This window comes from Rhineura floridana, chromosome 16 (genome assembly GCF_030035675.1).
Source record: "Rhineura floridana isolate rRhiFlo1 chromosome 16, rRhiFlo1.hap2, whole genome shotgun sequence".
NCBI lineage: Eukaryota > Metazoa > Chordata > Lepidosauria > Squamata > Rhineuridae > Rhineura > Rhineura floridana.
In genome coordinates, this window is record NC_084495.1 from 28870192 (window position 1) to 28889350 (window position 19159).

General features: G+C 43.7%; 1 protein-coding gene across 1 annotated transcript; it reads right to left on the minus strand.

Annotated features, from left to right (window-relative positions):
* Positions 1-856: 856 nt before the first annotated feature.
* Positions 857-19159, minus strand: COMMD5 (COMM domain containing 5). Its single transcript, XM_061598112.1, has 7 exons — positions 18821-19159; positions 15559-15719; positions 15003-15031; positions 8714-8764; positions 3585-3680; positions 2800-2875; positions 857-1184 (listed from the first exon to the last, which is right to left on the minus strand). Exons 1-7 carry the CDS (start codon positions 19119-19121, stop codon positions 1083-1085), a joined length of 816 nt encoding a protein of 271 aa, XP_061454096.1. The 5' UTR covers positions 19122-19159; the 3' UTR covers positions 857-1082.

Below are 19159 nucleotides of genomic sequence, written 5' to 3' on the forward strand. Positions count from 1 at the left end.
CTGCCTAGATTTAGATTGCAAGCTCCCTGGGGCAGGGACCTGTGTTCCACTTGAAAGCAGCAGTGGAGAACCTTTCTCCTGTCGGGATAATCTCTTGGGAACCAGGTGCTGGTAGTGGGCATGAGTGAAGCCACTTGTGGGTGGAACCAAAGCAAAAGGGGGGGCACTCACTTTTCTCTTTCCTGGCACCCCGTGTCTCTCTCTTTCTGACACCCCTTCCTCTTCCTTGCTGTCCGGTAGGCTGCCTGGAGGAGGGACAGATTGCTCTTGCCAGCTGTCTGAAATGGTTATTTGCAGAGGGCTTGTGAAATGAGGCTGAAGTCTGCATGCTGCTTGAGGGTTGCAAGTTGCCCACTCCTGCCCTAAAGCACTATATAATACATATTATAACAGAGAATGTTGGGATCCTGTGCGACAATGACGCTGCTGCTTGGTTGATCACCCTCTCAACCTCCACCCCCCAAACAATTCAGAAAGGCCTTGACTGGAGTTGCATAGTTTGGGAATAATCCCTTGCTTCTTCTTCAACACATCTCAAAGTCTTTTACTTTCATTTCACGCAGCTTGAAAAATGCACAGTGCCAACCATCTTTTAATTTTTTTAAAAAAATAAACTCAATTTCATTCCTGACACATTTCCCTGTTTTTTAGCTAAGGGCTTTTTTCTTCTTCCAAAAGGCTGTAAAACCTTTTCTACTCCTCTTTCTAAAGCTGCCTGGTGACAGAGCAGATTCCTCATAAATTCTCTGAAATAATTAGGGGGATGAATCAGAGCTCCTTTGGAAAGGGCTTCTTAACATCAAAAGGGGCAGCTATTTTTAAAATGTTTTAATGAATCACATGAAAGGGCTCATCAAAAGGGATAATGCTATCATCATTTATTGTATGTAGACTCAAAATGAAAAAAGGTAACAAGAATCCAAGAGCAGCTTTCAACACATAAACTGAAAAATATATACAGCCATGTTATCAAAAAGGTTATGTTATAATAAAATTACAAAATGGAAGCATCTTATTTTGCTTTCTGTGTCGTGCAGTTCTTGACAATTTCTTCAAATCCCAGCTGTTTAATCAGAAAATGTTCAGTCCTGAATCTTCAGAACACTCCTTTTCTCCAGGTCGTTCATCTCCTTCAGGATCAGGGCAACATTGTACCGTAATTCTTGAAATTTTGCAACTGGTACCTAAAATATAAAAATATTCAGAAGGGTCAGGGTATGATATCTGCCTGGGCAAGAGAACTATACCTATAGCTTGTAGGATGCCTAAGCCTGCACCTATATCGAGGCCAGATTTCCAGAGGAAAAATCAGATAGCTAATCTAAATGTTATGTCCACAAAATGGAAGGATATTTGCAAACAGGGTCCAAGAAAATTCTAAATGGGGGGGGGGAGGAGTTTCCTTTCCTGGTCGCTTGGAGCCTATTCAATTCTATATCCATTTACCCGGGAGTAAGCCCCCAATGTACACAACGGGACTTACTTCCAAGTATTTATCTAATTTATTCTTACCCACTCTATATATGAACAACGTTCCAAAATATATAGCAACATTAAACAATACAGTTATATTACAATAACTTTTTTTTTAATGGAACAACAACCTCCTGAAAATGCCAAAACAAACAACAAACAACCTGGTTGCGTAACTTTATATAAAGGAAAGCTGCAGATTCAGAAACTGTTAACACTTCCATGCATTTCTCTGTCCAGGAGCACACAAGAGAAATGTAATGTATTTATTATTTATTTATGATGGCATTTGTATCCGCCTTTCCTTCAAGGAACTCAAGGTGGAGTATATAGTTCTCCCTTTCTCCTCACAACAACCCTATGAGGCACGTTAGGCTGAGAGGGAGTGACTGGCATCTGAAAACTGGTCTCCCAAGACCTACTACCACACTCTAACCTGTTTGCCACGCAATGTGACCGGGTCACTTAGCACATGAGTGTGGCGACTTATAAAAATGCAATAGCTCAGAATCAATCCCCCTTTCAGCCTCCCAGACACAAAGGTTCTTTTCCTCCTGTTTGTCAAATCTCTTCAATAGATTCATGGACTAGATTAGACATACGCTGGGGTAATAACTACTTATCTCCCAGGTGCAACATACCAATTTGTCTCCTGCATCACACACACTTCATACTTCAAATTAAGCTTCTCAGGTTCATAGGATCTATATCAGGGCTGGGGAACCCCTTTGGGCCTCCAGATGCTGATGGACTACAATCCCCATAATACCTGACCACTGGCCATGCTGACTTGGGCTGATGGGAGTTGGAGTCCAACAACATCTGGAGGGCCGCAGGTTTTCAATTTAGGAAAAACGGAGAGCTTGCCATTTGGGGAATTACTTTGTGTCCACAAGATCACATCTTTGTATTGTACGTTAATTATTGCTGAACTACAGCACTATTAATTAATGCAGAATTTAGTTAGGCTGATTTTAGGTCTCCTCCCCAGGGTTTTCCTTGAAAAAATATTTGTAGGCCCCCTCCCCCCAATGCCTGCTGAAACCTCCCCTCTTGCACCTTGGTGGTGCTTTTACGACACTTAATCATTTTATTTTCCAGTGTTCATGGAGTTTTTGCAATGCACTGTGGAAGCTTTACTGCAAGCAACACAGATTTGGGTGGAATTCTCTGAAAGGTTGCTTTTAAGAAACAAGCACAGAATGATCTGGTGAAAATAAACTGTTTCCAAAAGATTTAAAGCTTTTCGTAAACAGCCGTTCAATTTCCCACAGAGAATTTAAAGCGAGTCCGTTCTTATATCCATTTAGCAATAGCAAGACTTACTTCAAAGCGATGAGCTGATCCATCTGACAGCTTCAGCTGCATTAAAATGGACGGTTGCAAAGCCCGAGCCAACGAGCTGAAATCAATCACATTATTGCCATTAGAGGAGTAACGAGGACAAGGAAGATTCGTGAGCCCTTTATGAGGACATGAGCCCTTCATAAAGTGCATAAAATGGAGCCAGTATCTTCTATATTTCAGGGGAACATGCACATTTTAGCTTGGCAGGAAACCAGAGCTAATTAATGGCCAGAATAGTTTAGACCCAATGTACATGACAGCATACTTCCTTCCCACCTACGCACTGATTTGGGCACATCAATGGACGCTGAGAGGCCAGGCCTGGCTTCTTCAAGATCTGGAGTCCCTATAATTGGGTTTGATGAGGTCTTTCAATTTCACTCGAGGCAGAAGTACTTGCCCTCAAAGGAGGTTGCTCACTGAATCTCTGCATGAATATATGCTCTGGCCATATCCCTTTCCAACCTACTCTTCTACATCTTAGATGTGATGCGATCATTCAAGGTCCCCCAGTTTAGAGAGTCAGCGAAATTACTTGCCACCAATGGAGGCTCCCTGTCAAATCTCTGTGAGATTAACTGCTCTGGGCGTACCTCCATCCAATTTGGAGAAACAGCCAGGACACACATACATACATGAATGTGTGTAGCAAACAGTATCCTCAAGAAGTGGCTATTTTTTAAGCCCTGCTGGATCAAGCGGATTTAAGCCACAAACCCCAAGCCACGCACTGAAGTTTCAGATGTGGGCACTATATTCCGTACCTGGTAGAAATGGCCACGTCCACCCTCCACTTGAAGTCTTCAATTCTAGGCAGCTTATTGGCTTGTTTCTGAATTGTTGCTTCAAGAACAGGTCGCCTGTTGGTGACAGAGGAAAAAAAGGCATATAAGAAAGCCAGAGCAAGACTCTCCAGTGCAGCGGTGGGGAATCCTTTTCAGCCCAAGGGCCACATTCCCTCCCGAGTCACCTTCCAAGGGCCACATGCCAGGGGTGAGCGGAGCCAGAGGCAAAAGGAAAACTCCACAAAGCCAGCTGAACAGCAGGATCCCCCAATGGGTCTGTGCCCTTGGCTCCAAGTTATCAACAGCTAACTATGCTCTGTGAATAGCCTTTTAATATAACATTGTACTGAAGGTTTCTACTTGCTGGCTGGAGGTGACCAGAATTCTACGCTGGCAACTGAACGGGCTTTGGGTAAGGAGAGATCCTCCCTGCCTTCCTCCACACGCAGCATGGAAACCAAGTGGGCTTGTGGAAGAGAGGTGGATGCCTCTGCTTGGCAGGAGGCAGCAGCCTACCCTACCTCACAGGATTGTTGTGAGGATCAAAGAGGGAGGGGTGAACCATGTGTATGCCACCTTGAGCTCCTTGGAGGAAAGGTGGGATATAAATGTAAGAAATAAATAAGCAAACAAAAGTGGGCAGAGCAACAAATGCAAATTTTACTATTGTACACAAGGCTGGTTTCTACATGCACCCCTCTCTATCCTCCACCCAGGCAAGCAAGAGGTATTATCAGAGTTCAATTTTCAGCCCAGCAAAAATACTCAAGGAGGGCATGAAGCAGTACCAGTGAGAAGTGTGACCTGGGGAATGTCCCAAGGGCCAGGCTGTGAAGCCTGGGGGCCACATTTGGCCCATGGGCCTGAGGTTCACCACAACTGCTCTAGAGACAACGCACTGGGAAGAGATGAATACAACTTCAGTGAATGAGTTAAAAAGTAAGATATACTGCTGTGACTAAGGGGAAGCAGCATCGGTTAGTGGCAGAGAACATGCTTTGCACGCAGACAGTCCCAGGTTCAATCCCTGGCATCGGTAGTAAGAATCGAGTTGGAAGGGGCCTACAAGGCCATCGAGTCCAACCCCCTCCTCAATGTAGGATTCCAACATAAAGTGTACCCAACAGGTGCTGTCCAGCTGCCTCTTGAATGCCTCCAGTGTTGGACAGCCCGCCACCTCCCCAGGTAATTGGTTTCATTGTTGTACCCCTCTAACAGTTAGGTTTTTCCTGATGTTCAGTTGAAATTTGGCTTCCTGTAACTTGAGCTCATTATTCAGTGTCCTGCACTCTGGAATGATCAAGAAGAGATTCTGGCCCTCCTCTGTGTGGCAGCCTTTCAAGTACTTCCATAGTGTTATATCTCCCCTCAGTCTTCTCTTCTCAAGGCTAAGCATGCCCACTTCTTTCAGTCTCTCTTCAGGATCAGGTAACAGGTAGTGGAAAAGACCACTGTGAGACACCCTGCAGAACTGCTGTCACTCAGGGTAGACTAGCCTTCTGGTGTCCTCCAGGCGTTTTGAACTTCACCTCCCATCATCCTTGACCACTGTGGTTAGGCTGATGGGAGTTTTGTGCAAAACATCTGAAGCACAGCAGGTTGATGAAGGTGGCTGGTGTAGTCCAGCTTTCTTCAATCTTGGGTCAATAGCTATTATTGGACTGTTAACTCCCATCTGTGGCTAAGCTGGCTGGGGATTATGGGAGTTCAAAAATGTCTGGGAACCCAGAGTTAATAAACTCTGGTGTAGACAGCACTGAGCTAGTTGTATGGACTAAGTAAGCAGCATACAAGCACTATATAAATGTTAACCATGATTATAAGTTTTCAGTTCTAGAAAACCCTGGAGAGTTCGGATGTAACACTAAACTATGGTTTGGTGTTATGTGCATCAGCCTTGGTTTTGTGCGCTCCTCCTCTGTCACCTCTTAGGCTCTAGTGGGGCTGCATGGAGGGGATCAGAGCATCACGCCTTAGTTTTCAGTTAACCATGGTTTATGGTTACATCTGCACCCAAAACTCTGGTTAATATTTTAAATACGATTTAGGGAGACAAGCCAGGATCATAATGCTGGTCAGGGCTTGGCAACCTTCTTCTGTCAAAGGGCCATATTGCCTTCGGGATAATCTAGGCTGTCTACTGTAGGTGGGCAGGGTCAAAAGTGAGCCCGTTTGGAGCCCCTCTCCAAAAGGTGGGGCTTTCTGTCCCTCCAATCTCTCCTCCTCCCTCCCTGATACTCCTTTCCTTCCTCCTTGCCACCTGCATCAAATCAGGTCAAGGGCTGCATGAAATAAACTGTTGTTAATCTTAGCTATGGCTTGATGTTGTTAGTTAATCTTGGAGCTTGTAAGTTTAGAGAAAAGGTAAGGAAGAGGTGCCATGACAGAAGAGTATGAAATTATGCATGGCATGGAAAAAATGGATAAAGACAGGTTTTTCTCCTCTTTCATAACACTAGAACTTGTCTTTCCTGAATCTTCCAACATGCAGCTTCACTGGATTTCACTTGTTTTCTTTTGTAAACAAAAAAAGCCCCAAATGTTGTAATCTTTTCTTGTAAGGGAAATTGCTCTAGCCTACCTCCCCCCTGATCATTTTGGTAGCCCTCTTCTGCACCTTTTCACTGCTACAATATCCTTGTTGAGCTGTGCTGACTAAATGTGAAAGACATATACATATATATGACCCAGCACCTAAGGTCAGCATCCATTTCTGAATAGTGTCAGCATCAGAGCAGAGCCTCTGGCATGCAGCCAATTGTCATCTTGTTAGTAATATGGTGATAGCCCACTAGTTTTAAGTTCATTATGCAACACACATATCATTTCGCCAGCCTCCTAATTTAGGCAAACTGTTAGTGAGCACTGTACTGAAGCCACCTATCAGCAATCCTGGGTCTCATCCTTGTCACTCCAAAGGCTGCATCAGCAACATGTACCTCAGGGAGACAGCTACTTTCAAAAGCACGAGGACAGGCAGAACATATTACATCAAACAGAACATCACCTGCAGGTCCTGCAATATAATTTATGTCATTGAATGCAAAAGACCAGGATGTCATATCCAATTATGTAGGAAAACTACAACTGACTTATGCACATGCTTTACAAAACACAAATCAGCAATCTTGACAAAAAAAAGTGGAGCAACCAGCTGCAAAACATTTCAACACTGAAGGTCACAGTCTGTTTTCTTTAACAGCTATAGAGATGCCAACAGATCCAGAAGCACTGAAGGAGAGGGAGAACTTTTGGATATACTTTCCGGACATCTCCCCACCCTTAAAGGGTATGTACACTTCTGTAGGTTGGAATACTGCCCCAAATTTCTTTACATGAGCCCAAGAAAAATAAAACGCCAAACTCCCGTAAATGTCTGGGTTAACAGGGCTGCAAATGGATTTTTTTCTGGAAGCAATGCACGTGGAAATGAGTGATAAACTACCACCTGAGTCTGCGACATTTCCATGAGTGGCTTTTATGTAGTGTGAGAGATCACATAAAATGTGAAAATTAACAGGCAAGGAAATGTTGGGAAAACGTAATTGTTTCCACTCCTATATGTAGCTCAGGGAAAACTGGTACTGCTAGTTTGTATCAAAAGCCAGTTATACACAGCACTGACTGGCCAGCAACTGTGAATCATGACCCATCTTCTCCCTGGAGTATTTTTTTTTTTGGCAGCGTTTTCAGAACTATAGCACCTTCTTCTTCTTCTTTTAATGTAAGCTTGCATCCTACCTAATGTTCCCACCAATTTTTTGTACTTCTGCTAATTTTGAGGCTCCGCTGACCCTGCTGGTAACGTCCTCTTAGGTGTGAGTAGTGCAATTTTGGCTACAGAAGCACTGACTCTCACACTTGAACATCAGAAACAAAGAATGATGATTTCCCCCCAGCCCTTCCTCAAGGGAGCTCAGGGTGGGGCACGTGGCCCCCCTCCTCATGTAATCTGGTTATACAATGCCTGAATAATAATAAAAATAGTAAGCCTTTATTATGAGCTGCCTAGGGGCTCAGGCTCATACAGAGTGCTAAGATGGCAGTATCAGTTCCTAAACTTTATCTTGCTGGATAAAGTTTGTTTCCTTAACAAATCTGTTGACTGAAGGTTTTTGATTCCTTCTGCAAACCACAGAAATAGGGAATACCTCAGAATAGGGAAAAGCCACTTGCCCTTCTGTCCTCTCAACAACCACGTCCACACCATAAATTTATTCCATTATTATTCCACTTTAAACAGTCATGGCTTCCCCCAAAGAATCTTGGGAAGTGTAGTTTGTGAAGGGTGCTGAGAGTTGTTAGGAGACTGTTATTCCCCTCATAGAGCTACAATTCCCAGAGTTCTCTGGAGAGAGGGACTGGCAGTTCAACCACTCTGGCAGCTGTAGCTGTGTGAGGAAAAGGGGAGCCTTCTCTCTGCACCCTTCACAAAAATACCCTTCCCAGGATTCTTTGAGGGGAAGTCAGCCCTGTTTAAAGTGGAATAATAGCAGAATAAATGCATGGTGTGGAATGTGGGTCAGCCAGGCTTGGTGTAGCCCTGGGGAATTACAGCTTAGATAAGATCATTTGCCAAGCCCTGGAAGATGATCCAAGTGGCAGCTTCTCTGTAGTGGCAACCTGCTACAAGGGGCAGCCGTACAGCCTGGCTGGAGAGAATGCCTATTCCATCACCTTTGCTGGGAGACCAACTGCCTTTGGCCTTCCCTCGACTGTCACCTAGCAGCAGCTGTTCCATCTGGTAAGCCGAATTCTTTCTATCCCAGTCCGTCGTTATCAGAAGTGACACTTTTAAGAACTGGGGCCGGAGCTTGATTCCATCCCATCTTCCCTCCACATCGCTTTTTCCTTGTGTGTCGTGTCTTTTGGACTGTAAGCCTCGTTAATCTAGACCTTGCTAGACCTGCAGAAACACAGTCTATGGCAAATTTTAGGAAACAGTCCAGCAGCCATGACTGACTAGAATTGTACACAGTATGCACTGGTCTGGTGGCTAAGAAATATTTTCAACAAACAAACAAACAAAACATTATGGAATGAAATACTGGTCAGGAAATGATACACAGCTAAAGAAAGAGGTTGCAATTAGTTAGCTACGAACTAACCTGTTTCCAAAGACTACAGTGGCAAAATCCAGGATGAAATCTTCTGGAATCCTGAAACGGAGAAAAGGACAAATTGAAGCCAGTGCCAAATGCACCCAAATATGAAGAATGTTCTCCTCCAAATCAATAAAGGCAGAGAACACGGGGGGGGGGAAATATTACAGGCGACTCCTCCTCCTCCTGAGTGGCAGCTCATGAAGCTGGAAGCTGTCTTTTAAAAGTTCCCCCTAAGGCAAGCCAGAACAATCACCATTTGTCCAACTAGTGAAAAGTTAAGAGAGTGAACTAAAGGAGATTTTTGTTACACCTGAGTTGGGCCACTTTCCTTCATTGGTACCTTCTGGGGACTACATAAGAAGAATCCTGCTGGGTCAGGCCAGAGGCCCATCTAGTCCAGCATCCTGTTCTCACAGTGGCCAACCAGATGCATAAGGGAATCCCAAGAGCAGGACCTGAGTGCAACAGCAAGTCTCCCATCCTGTGGTTTTCAGCAACTGGTATTCATCATCATCTTATTTGTATGCCGCCTTTCCACAAAAAATTGTGCTCAAGGCGGCTTACAACAAGGTGAACAGAAACACATCTCAAAAACAATTGCCAAAACAATTTCCTAATAAAAATAATAAAACAGTAATGCAACAAATATAACAGCAAGGAAAAAAAAAACCCTCTTCAGTATTATGAACACAGTGAAACAATCTTTAGAAACAAACAAAGAAGAAGCAACCATTAACCCCCCACCCAAGCCCCTAAGGAAAACCATCCACAGAATTTCCTCCTATATCTCCTATTCAGAAGCACCCAGTGGAGGGTGGAGCCAGAGGAAAAAGGGGGAAGAGCAATGTGCGCGATTCTTACCCGTGCGCAACAGGGAATGTGGAGGAATTCACTCCGAGGCATTTTGCATAGAAGCGGATCTCAAGTTTATTCGGAAATACAGCGCTGGAGAGCTGAGCAGAAACCTGGAAATCTACTACAGACTGACTCTCCGCACATGGTGCAGGCATTTTATCATCTTTTAGTAACAGAGCTTAAGCAAGAGAAACTTACATTCATACATTTGGAGCAAGCGTACTAGCTAAGGCGAGAATAAAGGGATTGCTTTGATCCTCATTCTGTAATCAGTACATTACTGTGGCAACCTTGTTAGGGAGTTAGTGTTAGCTGGCAGTGTTGCACCTAAAAGTTGATACTTCAAGGATGGAGGAAATAGCAGATACGTGCCAATTGTGCTGTTTGCTTGTTTTTCCCCAGCTTTGCAGTTTTTTGCTTTCTTCCTACATACACGGACATTCTGACATTCTATATACATTCACAAACAGAACCAGGGATTTAAGTACCCAGAATCCTCCGTTTTCCATAGGAACAACCCAACACATGAACAGGAGGCATTATTACCATTCAGGGCATGTTCCAGGCAGCCTAGAGCACTTGTGGAGGGTGTGGAACAGGGATGCGAGGGTGTAGCCTGGGAATGAGGGATGTGGCCTAGAGAAGGAGAGTTCCAAGGGCCTGATAAGAGGCCTGAAGGGCCACATTCAGTCTCTGGGCCTGAGGTTCCCAACAAATCACTCAAAAGGCATGTAGTTGCAGGGGGTTCAACTGGATGACCTCCAAGATCCCTTATAACTCTATGGGTTGTATTAAACTAAGTCCTACTCAGTGCATACCTACTGAAATGAATGAACCTATTAACTTCAAGGGGTCTACTCTGGGTAGGACTGAATCCCACCCGATGACTCTGTGGAATTAATCCACTAATAATTCATAGAACAGTAAAGTTGGAATGGGTCTGTAAGGCCATCTAGTCCAACCCCCTGCTCAATGTAGGAATCCAACTTAAAGCATACCCGACAGGTGGCTGCCCAGGTTCCTCCTGAATGCCTCCAGTTTTGGAGAGCCCACCACCTCCCTAGGCCATTGGTTCCATTGTTGCACTGTTCTAACAGTTTGGATGTTTTTCCTGATGTTCAGTCACAATCTGGCTTCCTGTAACTTCAGCACATTATTCGAGAAGGTTATTTGCCTAATAGTTCTAGCCATTCCACATCTGTCCCCTCTGCCTTCCAACCAGGTTAGGACAAAATCGTGGTTCTTAGGAAAATGTTTTATTTTATTTGACATAAGCCACAGCACTCAGCTATTGTTTGAAGTGCTAAAATCTTGAGGATGCCACCCTAACAAGATATTTCTAACTACAACGTGGTTTTTCTGAAGTCTTACAAGACGGAACTGCCTAGAACTAGGTAACTGGCAGAGGCACAGGACTCAGAAGTGCTAAACTGGGTATTTTTAAAAATGTAAATGCAGGACAGACAGTGAAATCAGGAGTCTTTCACGTTGCGACTAAATGCACACAGCAAGGCCTCGTAGTGGAAATCCACAGGAATCCAAACAGGTTTCCTCTTCTCCTCTGACCACCCCCAGGGTTTTGTTTTGACAGACAGGGGAGGAAGTAAAAGCAAACAATTACAGAGCAAAATGTGGTTAGTGCAACTTCATGGTGCATCTATAAAGGTGAACTCTGAAAAGATTCTTTAAGCCACAGTCTGAAAACGGGACCCCACAAAAGGGGATAGTCCCTGACCGCAAGGCTGCAGTCTACAAGACATGACAGAAAAGGAAGAAAGGACAAGGAGGGAAGAGGGGAAAAACAAACACAGGGACCATTTCTTTAAAAGTTATATGCCATTACATTGATCTAATTTTAAAAATGTTTATTGTATTGTTGATTGTATTTTAATATTATTTTGTTATTCATTGTATTTTTATACTATTTTATGTTCACCGCCCAGAGAGCTATCGCTAGTCGGGCGGTATATAAATTTAATAAATAAAATAAATAAATAAAATAGAAGAACTGCCATCTAATAAGTAGGCAATAAGGTGCCCACTCCCCCTTGGTCCACCCTCCTCTTGTTGAATTGCTGTGTTGTCACAGCATTTTACAACCATTCTAAACAGAATGGGGGTGGTGGCTGATGATAGCATTTTCCCACTAAGCTGCATTTGGTTTTGGAAGCAGAAATGCTGCTTTGATGTTTTAATCCTCTGATGTGTATGTTTTACATTTTGTATATTGCATGTTTTTATTTTGTAAGCCACTTGAGGCCCAGGTAGTGAAATAATAAACAATAAATAAATAATAAACAGAAAAGTTGCCTTAGCTGAGTGAAAACCTCACTCAGAACTTCAGGACAGGAGTTGAGAGGCAGCGAAATCAAAGAGTCCACAAAAGTAGCTGGTGATGAGGGTGGAGATTGAATTTCACATATATGTATTTTTATAACCCAACCAAATCTTTGCCAGGAGGTCTCAGGTTTCTGCTTAATTTCACTCTGTCATTATGCCCATGGAGAGGAAAAGCAGGCTTCAAAAGCGAGTTTTGCAAGACCTCAGCATTTATGCAAAGCAGAGCTTTTGACTAAGTCCATGTAACAAATGCTGTTTGCTTGCTAATTAGAACCAATGATCACACCCAGACAATACAGGCAGATTTCAAGAGTCAGATCACCGCCCCTTGAGAAGAAAAGGAGATGCCACAAAAGTAGGACAGGGTGTCTCATGGTAAAACCCAAATTATCATGCTATTTATATTTATCAAAGGGTGAGGAGAAATCAGTGGGTACTTGCACATGTCTTTTACTATCTGTGAAGAAATAAAAGAGTTTTATTGTGTATTAGGGAACGTTTACTGGGGGATGATTTCTGATGTACTGTTTATTTTTCTACTTATTTGGGCTATGTTTACAAGATCTTGCTGTTTAACCTGTGTTCCTACTTTTATTTTTCTGTTGTTCTTTTCTTTTGACCTGTATATTATTCAAATGCAGTCACTTTTTTTTTTTAAAAAAGAGAAAGATCTGAGAAGAACTGAAAGATGTTCCTCTCCAAGTATTTGCTATACAGTGAGCATTCGGCATCATATCAAAATGGCACATTGAACAAAACCAGGTTGCCTCTCCTGGCTTCCAATGACCTCATTTGCAAATGACTGTATGCAAATTCCACCTGAATGGGGCCGGAGGGTGATGCTCCTCTCATCAGATTATGAATGCCAAGAAGCTCTTTGTGAAGGAAGGAAGGAAGCAAGCAGCCACCTGCCACCTTTCCTTTGTAAATTTGTAGTCTGTTAATAGACACTTGTTTCAGCTTGCCTGCTTATCAAGGTCAAGTGGACACCAAGCTCAAAGGTTCTTCTCTGTGTCCCATCTACGGTGGATATGACAGGGATAGGGAACCTGCAGCCCTCCAGATGTTGTTGGATTCCAGTTCCCATCATCCCTTATCATTGGCCATGCTGGCTGGGGCTGATGGGAGCTGGAGTCCCACAGGGATCTGGAGGACCACAGATTTGTATCCTTGGGATACAACACAGGGCCTTTTCAGTGGCTGCACCGTGAAGGAACATCTTGCTCCATGAAACTGGGGAAATCCTGCCTCTGGTTGTCTTTAGCAGCTAGTGAAGGCATTTAAAATTCCAGCAGGCTTCTTTTCCCTACCTTACCAGGTAAATCACATTTACCTGAACATTCTGTTTTATATCTGCTATGCCAACCTCTGTTGTGTTCGGTCCCCTACAGTTGTCAGGGTAGGGACTAGCTCAGTGGTAGAGCATCCAATTTGTATGCAGAAGGCCCCAAGTTCAATTCCTGACATCTCCAGGTAGAGACTCTTGCCTGAAACCCTGGAAAGCCACTGCCAGTCAGTGTAGACAACACTGAGCTAGATGGACCAATGGTCTTGCTCTGTATAAGGCAGCTTCCTATATTCTTTCGTAAATAATTCTAACTCTTTTCCTTGTTTGTATAGCAGCAAGACAGGCATGGGAAACCTTTGGTCTACCAGATATTGCTGAACTACACCTCCCATCAACCCCAGCAAACATGGCCAATGGCCAGGGATGATGGGAGGTGTAGTTTAGCAACATCTGGAGGGCCAAAGGTTTCCTTCACCTGTTGCAAGAGGATGATTTAGCCTGTGATCCAATGTATCTACTCAAAAGTAAGCTGCATCGGGGTCAATGGGACTTACTCTCAGGTAAGTGTTTAGGTTGTTTTTATCTGTTTTAATTATATGCTATAAAATTACTGTAACCTGCCCTGGGACTTCTGGGTGAAGGGTGCGTAATTTAATAATAATAATAATAATAATAATAATAATAATAATAATAATAATAATAATAATGGATTGCAGTCTTATGTTCTTATATACTGCTTAAAGGAAAGGGGGTATAAAACCCAAATGACCATTAACGTTCTGAAGTTGTTTATTCTATTTTGTCTTCTTTAAAAATGCCCAACGCGTTTCGGCTCTATTATATATCAGCCTTCGTCAGGGGCTACAATACAAACATATATACATTTACATCATTAATACTTCATTTGTATTACATTTGAAATTCTTAATACAATAGGAAAACACACATTTATAAAAAAAAATTTTTTTACTTACATTCTTCTTTGTCTATTTGTTTCTCTAAACTGTTTATAGCATTCTCTTTATCTTCTTTCTGTCTATTTGTTAAAACTAAATGACGTACTTTTATAAGAATTTCAAATGTAATTCAAATGAAGTATTAATGATGTAAATGTATATATGTTTGTATTGTAGCCCCTGACGAAGGCTGATATATAATAGAGCCGAAACGCGTTGGGCATTTTTAAAGAAGACAAAATAGAATAAACAACTTCAGAACGTTAATGGTCATTTGGGTTTTATACCCCCTTTCCTTTTTGCATTGATATTTGACCACCACCACTCCTCTTTCTTATATACTGCTTACCTGAAGTGACTTTCAAACATTTTACAAGTATAAAATCAATCACAAAAAAATACCATCGCAACCTGCCCTGAGGCCTTATGGTGAAGGGTGGGTAAGAAATTGTATAAATAAAATAAAAAACATATTTTTGACATTGTGATTTTTATTGTTCTAAGTTGACTCGAGCCGTGCATATGCATTAATATGGTAGGGTTAAAAAAAACCCACTCCTAAATTATTTATTTCATTTTAACATATAATTCCATGAGTGAGCGAGTGAGCAAATGGGGATGTGAAAACCCCCAACTTCTGAGTAGCTGGAATTTAGCCTACTGTACAAAAGGTACGAGTCACATCTCTTGTTTGATCCGCTTTTGCCTCTGACTCCACCCACCCCTGGCTTGCAGCCCTGGGAGCTTGCCCAGGAGGAAAGGCGGCTCTCAAGCTGAAAAAGGTTCCCTGCCCTTGCTTTACTGGAGCCACTTTCACACAAGCATGCAGGGGGTGGATAGAAAACAGACTTACCTAAGCTCCTTTAGATCTTCTTTAAAAACCTGTTTTTTTTTAAAAAAAAGGAGGAGTTACAGCAGCTTTTTGCAATTTCTGCAAGAAAAGGGGCAGGTGTCCCTCACATGTCTGAGGAATTGGAAACTGATCTAGGAGATAGTCACACCTCCCTTAGAAACTGGTCCATCTAACCTCATGGAGCAAGTACCAGAGTGGTGGTTTAACAGTCAGTCTCTCTTTCCAGAGAGCTCCTAACAACTCTCAGCACCCTTCACAAACTACCCTTCCCAAGATTCTTTGGGGGAAGCCACAGTGGAATGAGTGGGTGGGAACATGGCCCCTGGAGATGCCAGGAATTGAACCTGGGACCTTCTGCATGCAAATCACACGCTTTGCCACTAACCTATGGCCCTTTCCTTTTTCAAAACCCATAAATAGAAACTAGAACTATGGCCCCTTCCCAACATCTAGAGGGCCACAGGTTCTCCATCCCCGCTTCAGAGCTACCACCTCATCCCGCCTCCCAATTTCGCTTACAGCCATAGCTTTATTAACGTGCATGCCTTCTACTCACTTCTTGCTTAAGAGAGGAAGTGGGAAGCCTCAAGGCCTCTCGGAGGAGGGTATACATGCCAGAGATGAGGACCGCAAGCTGTTTGTCTGGCAGTTTTGCACTCTCGGCAATCGTCTTCACCGACTCTTTGCAGTCTCTTCCTTCTAAAGCACTGACAGTGACTGTTTAACAAAATAATAACAACAGTAATAATGGTTAAGGTACCAACTCTGACATTCCCATAAAAGTGAGCACATCATTTCATCACAATCAAGAGAGGGAGGCTCAAATATTTTTTCTCTCCAGAAGCCACATGGAAATCCATAGAAACTGTGCAAAAGTGTTTTGGAACCTGCACCTATCAGTTGCAATTTATAGGATGGGGCTCATGTATGTAGTAGGGCTTACTTTATATGTCTTCTGTAGGGAGGGAAATACAGTACCTTGACACTGGACTACTGCAATGCCCTCTATGTGCGGCTGCTTTGGGGCCTGGTTTGGAAAAACTCCAACTGGTGCAGAATGCAGAGGCTAGATTGCTGACGGGGGGCAGATTGCCAAACGCATGCTACTGGGCCAGGTTTCTGGTTCTTCTGTTGATATACAAAGCCCTGAAGAATTTGGGTCCAGGATACCTGATGGACCGCCTGAGCCCTTATATCCCAGTCCAGTCAGTGAGATCATCCAGAGGAGCGCTGTTAGTTGTCTCCTGTGTTACAGAGGCCTTAGTGGCTTCAAGTAGAAGTTGAGTATTTAGTTTACTGGTCCCAGGCTGCGTGCCTCACTCTTCCAGTGCAGCTTTGGCAGGCATCCTCTCTTTTAACTTTCAGGTGTCTCTTGAAGACTGGCTTTTTATGCTGACAGGCCTATGGAGCTGTTTAAAAATTTCTTGAGCGGACAGTCATTTTAATGATTGTTCTGTTTTCAAAGGTTTTTTTAAAAATGTTGCTGCATGCCACCCTGATGTCTCGTGAGGGGGCAGTATATAACTACTTTTATAAATAAGCAAATACAAATATAAAATGGAAACAACATAACATGGAATATTTCAGCTAAGCTAACATTCAGAACTGGCCCACTGACTCCCACCACAGTGGAAGATTGCTCCCTCTAATAGCAAACGCAGTTGGTGAGTGCCAAGAGGACTGTGACCAAAACTGGGACACTCAGAAAAAAGAGAGAAGTCTCAGGATACTCAGGGGAACACCACAGAGCACAAAAAATCTTTATGGGAAACACTTAAAAACAGCCAAATAAAGGGTAGCCCTCCCACAAACAAAAAGCAGCCTAATTGCACTGTAAAAATGTAAAAGTACTGCCTTCAAGTCGATTCCGACTTATGGCAACCCTATGAATAGGGTTTTCATGAGGCTGAGAGACAGTGACTGGCCCAAGGTTACCCAGTGAGCTTCATGGCTATGTGGGGATTCGAACCTTGGTCTCTTAGGTCGTAGTCCAACACCTTAACCACTACACCACACTGGCTCTCATAATTGCACTGTATTCTAATGTATTTTATATTTTTCTGGATTTTAAGTATTGTATTTTACACGAGCTGGTCAATGACTGAAACAAATTTATTTATCTATCTAATGAGGACTGTAGCTTTATGAATGCTGGGTGCTTACAGAGGATAGGGCCATGATGCTATTCAAAGCTTCAACAGACACGTGGGTCAAAAACGTACTGCCATTAACTTCTACAGCACATTTAGGGTGAGAAACAATTATTACATTCTGCCAGGTGCGCTTAGGCATGCCAAACAGAAAAAAACCTTCAAAAAAGCAGCTTGAATTGAGATCTATAGAATCGTATCTGCATTTGCACTAATCCTTCAACACACAAGAATCCACTGAAAAAAAGGAAAATGTGACAACTTCAGAGCAGGAGCCAGCATAAAGGCTAAACAGAGAGATCCAAAGCCCCGGCCAGGTGCACAAAGGGTGGAGCATCCAAAGCAGTAGCTGCTCATGCTGGCTAGAGTGGAAGGTCTTGGACATGTTCCCCCCCCCGCCTGCTCCCCCAGCTCCATGCGGGTGCAGCTGTGGGGGTTGAAGACTGAGCTCTTGGGGGGGGTTCCATAGAATCGTGGATTTTGGGGGGGAAAATATATGTTTACTTTTTTTTGCACAAAGTAACATACAGAACATATAAAAATAAAGAAAATTCACAACTAGCCAAGACTTAAAACAATAATTTAGTACATAAATCTCATGCATCCAACACCTCTAGCACCCTGCCACCAAATGTCCTGTTTTGGGCTCTCTAGTGGTAGCTTTTTACCCATCTGGACAGCAGTGGGGAATTTGTGGCACCCTCTGAAGTTCCTGAACTACCATTCCCATTAGCTCCAGTAAGCATGGCCAATAGCCAGAGATTATAGGAGTTGTAGTTCACCAACTTCTGGCCGGGGGGGGGGCAAAGGTTCCCCACACTTGCATTAGGGCAAAGCTCTGGTTAGATTCATATATTAAACATTAAGCTCTTGGTGGGAATTGGTTCCTTCATTTTCACTAGCAGAGAAAGGAAAATCCCCCAATGCCCCTTTTTTACACTGTAGTTTACCCCCCCCACAGCCTACAATTTCCAGAAGCTACAAATCCCTGAACTACAGTTCCCAGGATTCTTTGGGGGAAGTCATGTGCCTTAAATGTACCGTGTATGTGTGTACTTCCTAAGTGTTCCTAACCACGAATAGCCTCTTTTAACAAATGCTATCCTAATATTGTAGCAGTTTTCCGTACTGAACCGCCTGTTATTGTTTTAATGTATTTTATGTTTTATTTTAATGTATTTTAAGTCTGTTGTTATGATGCTTTTATGAGTGTTTTTGGTGCTTTTGTTTGCTGCCCTGGGCTCCTGCTGGGAGGAAGGGTGGGATATAAATCATGTAATAAACAAACATTTCACGCCACCTTGGCATCTGATGAGGAAAGGCCACCCAGCCTGCCTTCAACACATCAAAGCCTGCAAGGGAAACAAAGCTATTCCGATGAACAGAATTCACCGTTTCAATTGCACCACGGAGCGGCCTCCTATTTTCCTGCAGCCATCGTGTTATCGAGCCCATTCCCAAACGCAGCGTTGGAAACCACCGTAAGCCACTTCAGCTGTCAAGGCTAGAAGTGCAGCGACAGGAAGAGGGGGATGGCTTGGCTGCAAAAGCAACAGAGGATGAAGCAAGGGCCACGCGGAGCCTCCTACCACCAGGCCGGCTTGAGGAACCCTGCGGGGGCAGCTCTTTCTCCAGTCCCCCCTTCTTTCGTGCCCGCAAAGCGTTTACCTTTCAGGAGTTTCCGGAAGGTCTCCTTGCCCAGGTCCCGAACGCTCCTAGCCATCGCTTCCACCTCCGGGGGTAGCCGAGCCCCCAGAAAGCTGAGCCTGCTCACGCTGCTCTCGCTGCTGCTGCCGCCGACGAGTCCCGGATGCGGGTAAGGGGGCGACACGGCCTTCCCGATAGCAGCCATCGCGGCCGTCCCGTCTGCAAAGCTGGAGCCCCGCAGCAATGCTTTGCCAAGAGCCGCGCGCGAGCAGGCTGGGCTGGCCGGGTCCCGTGACCATCCCATTCCCAGGGAGCTTTCCATTTCACACGAGCGCCCTCTAATGGCTAGAGACGGGAGCT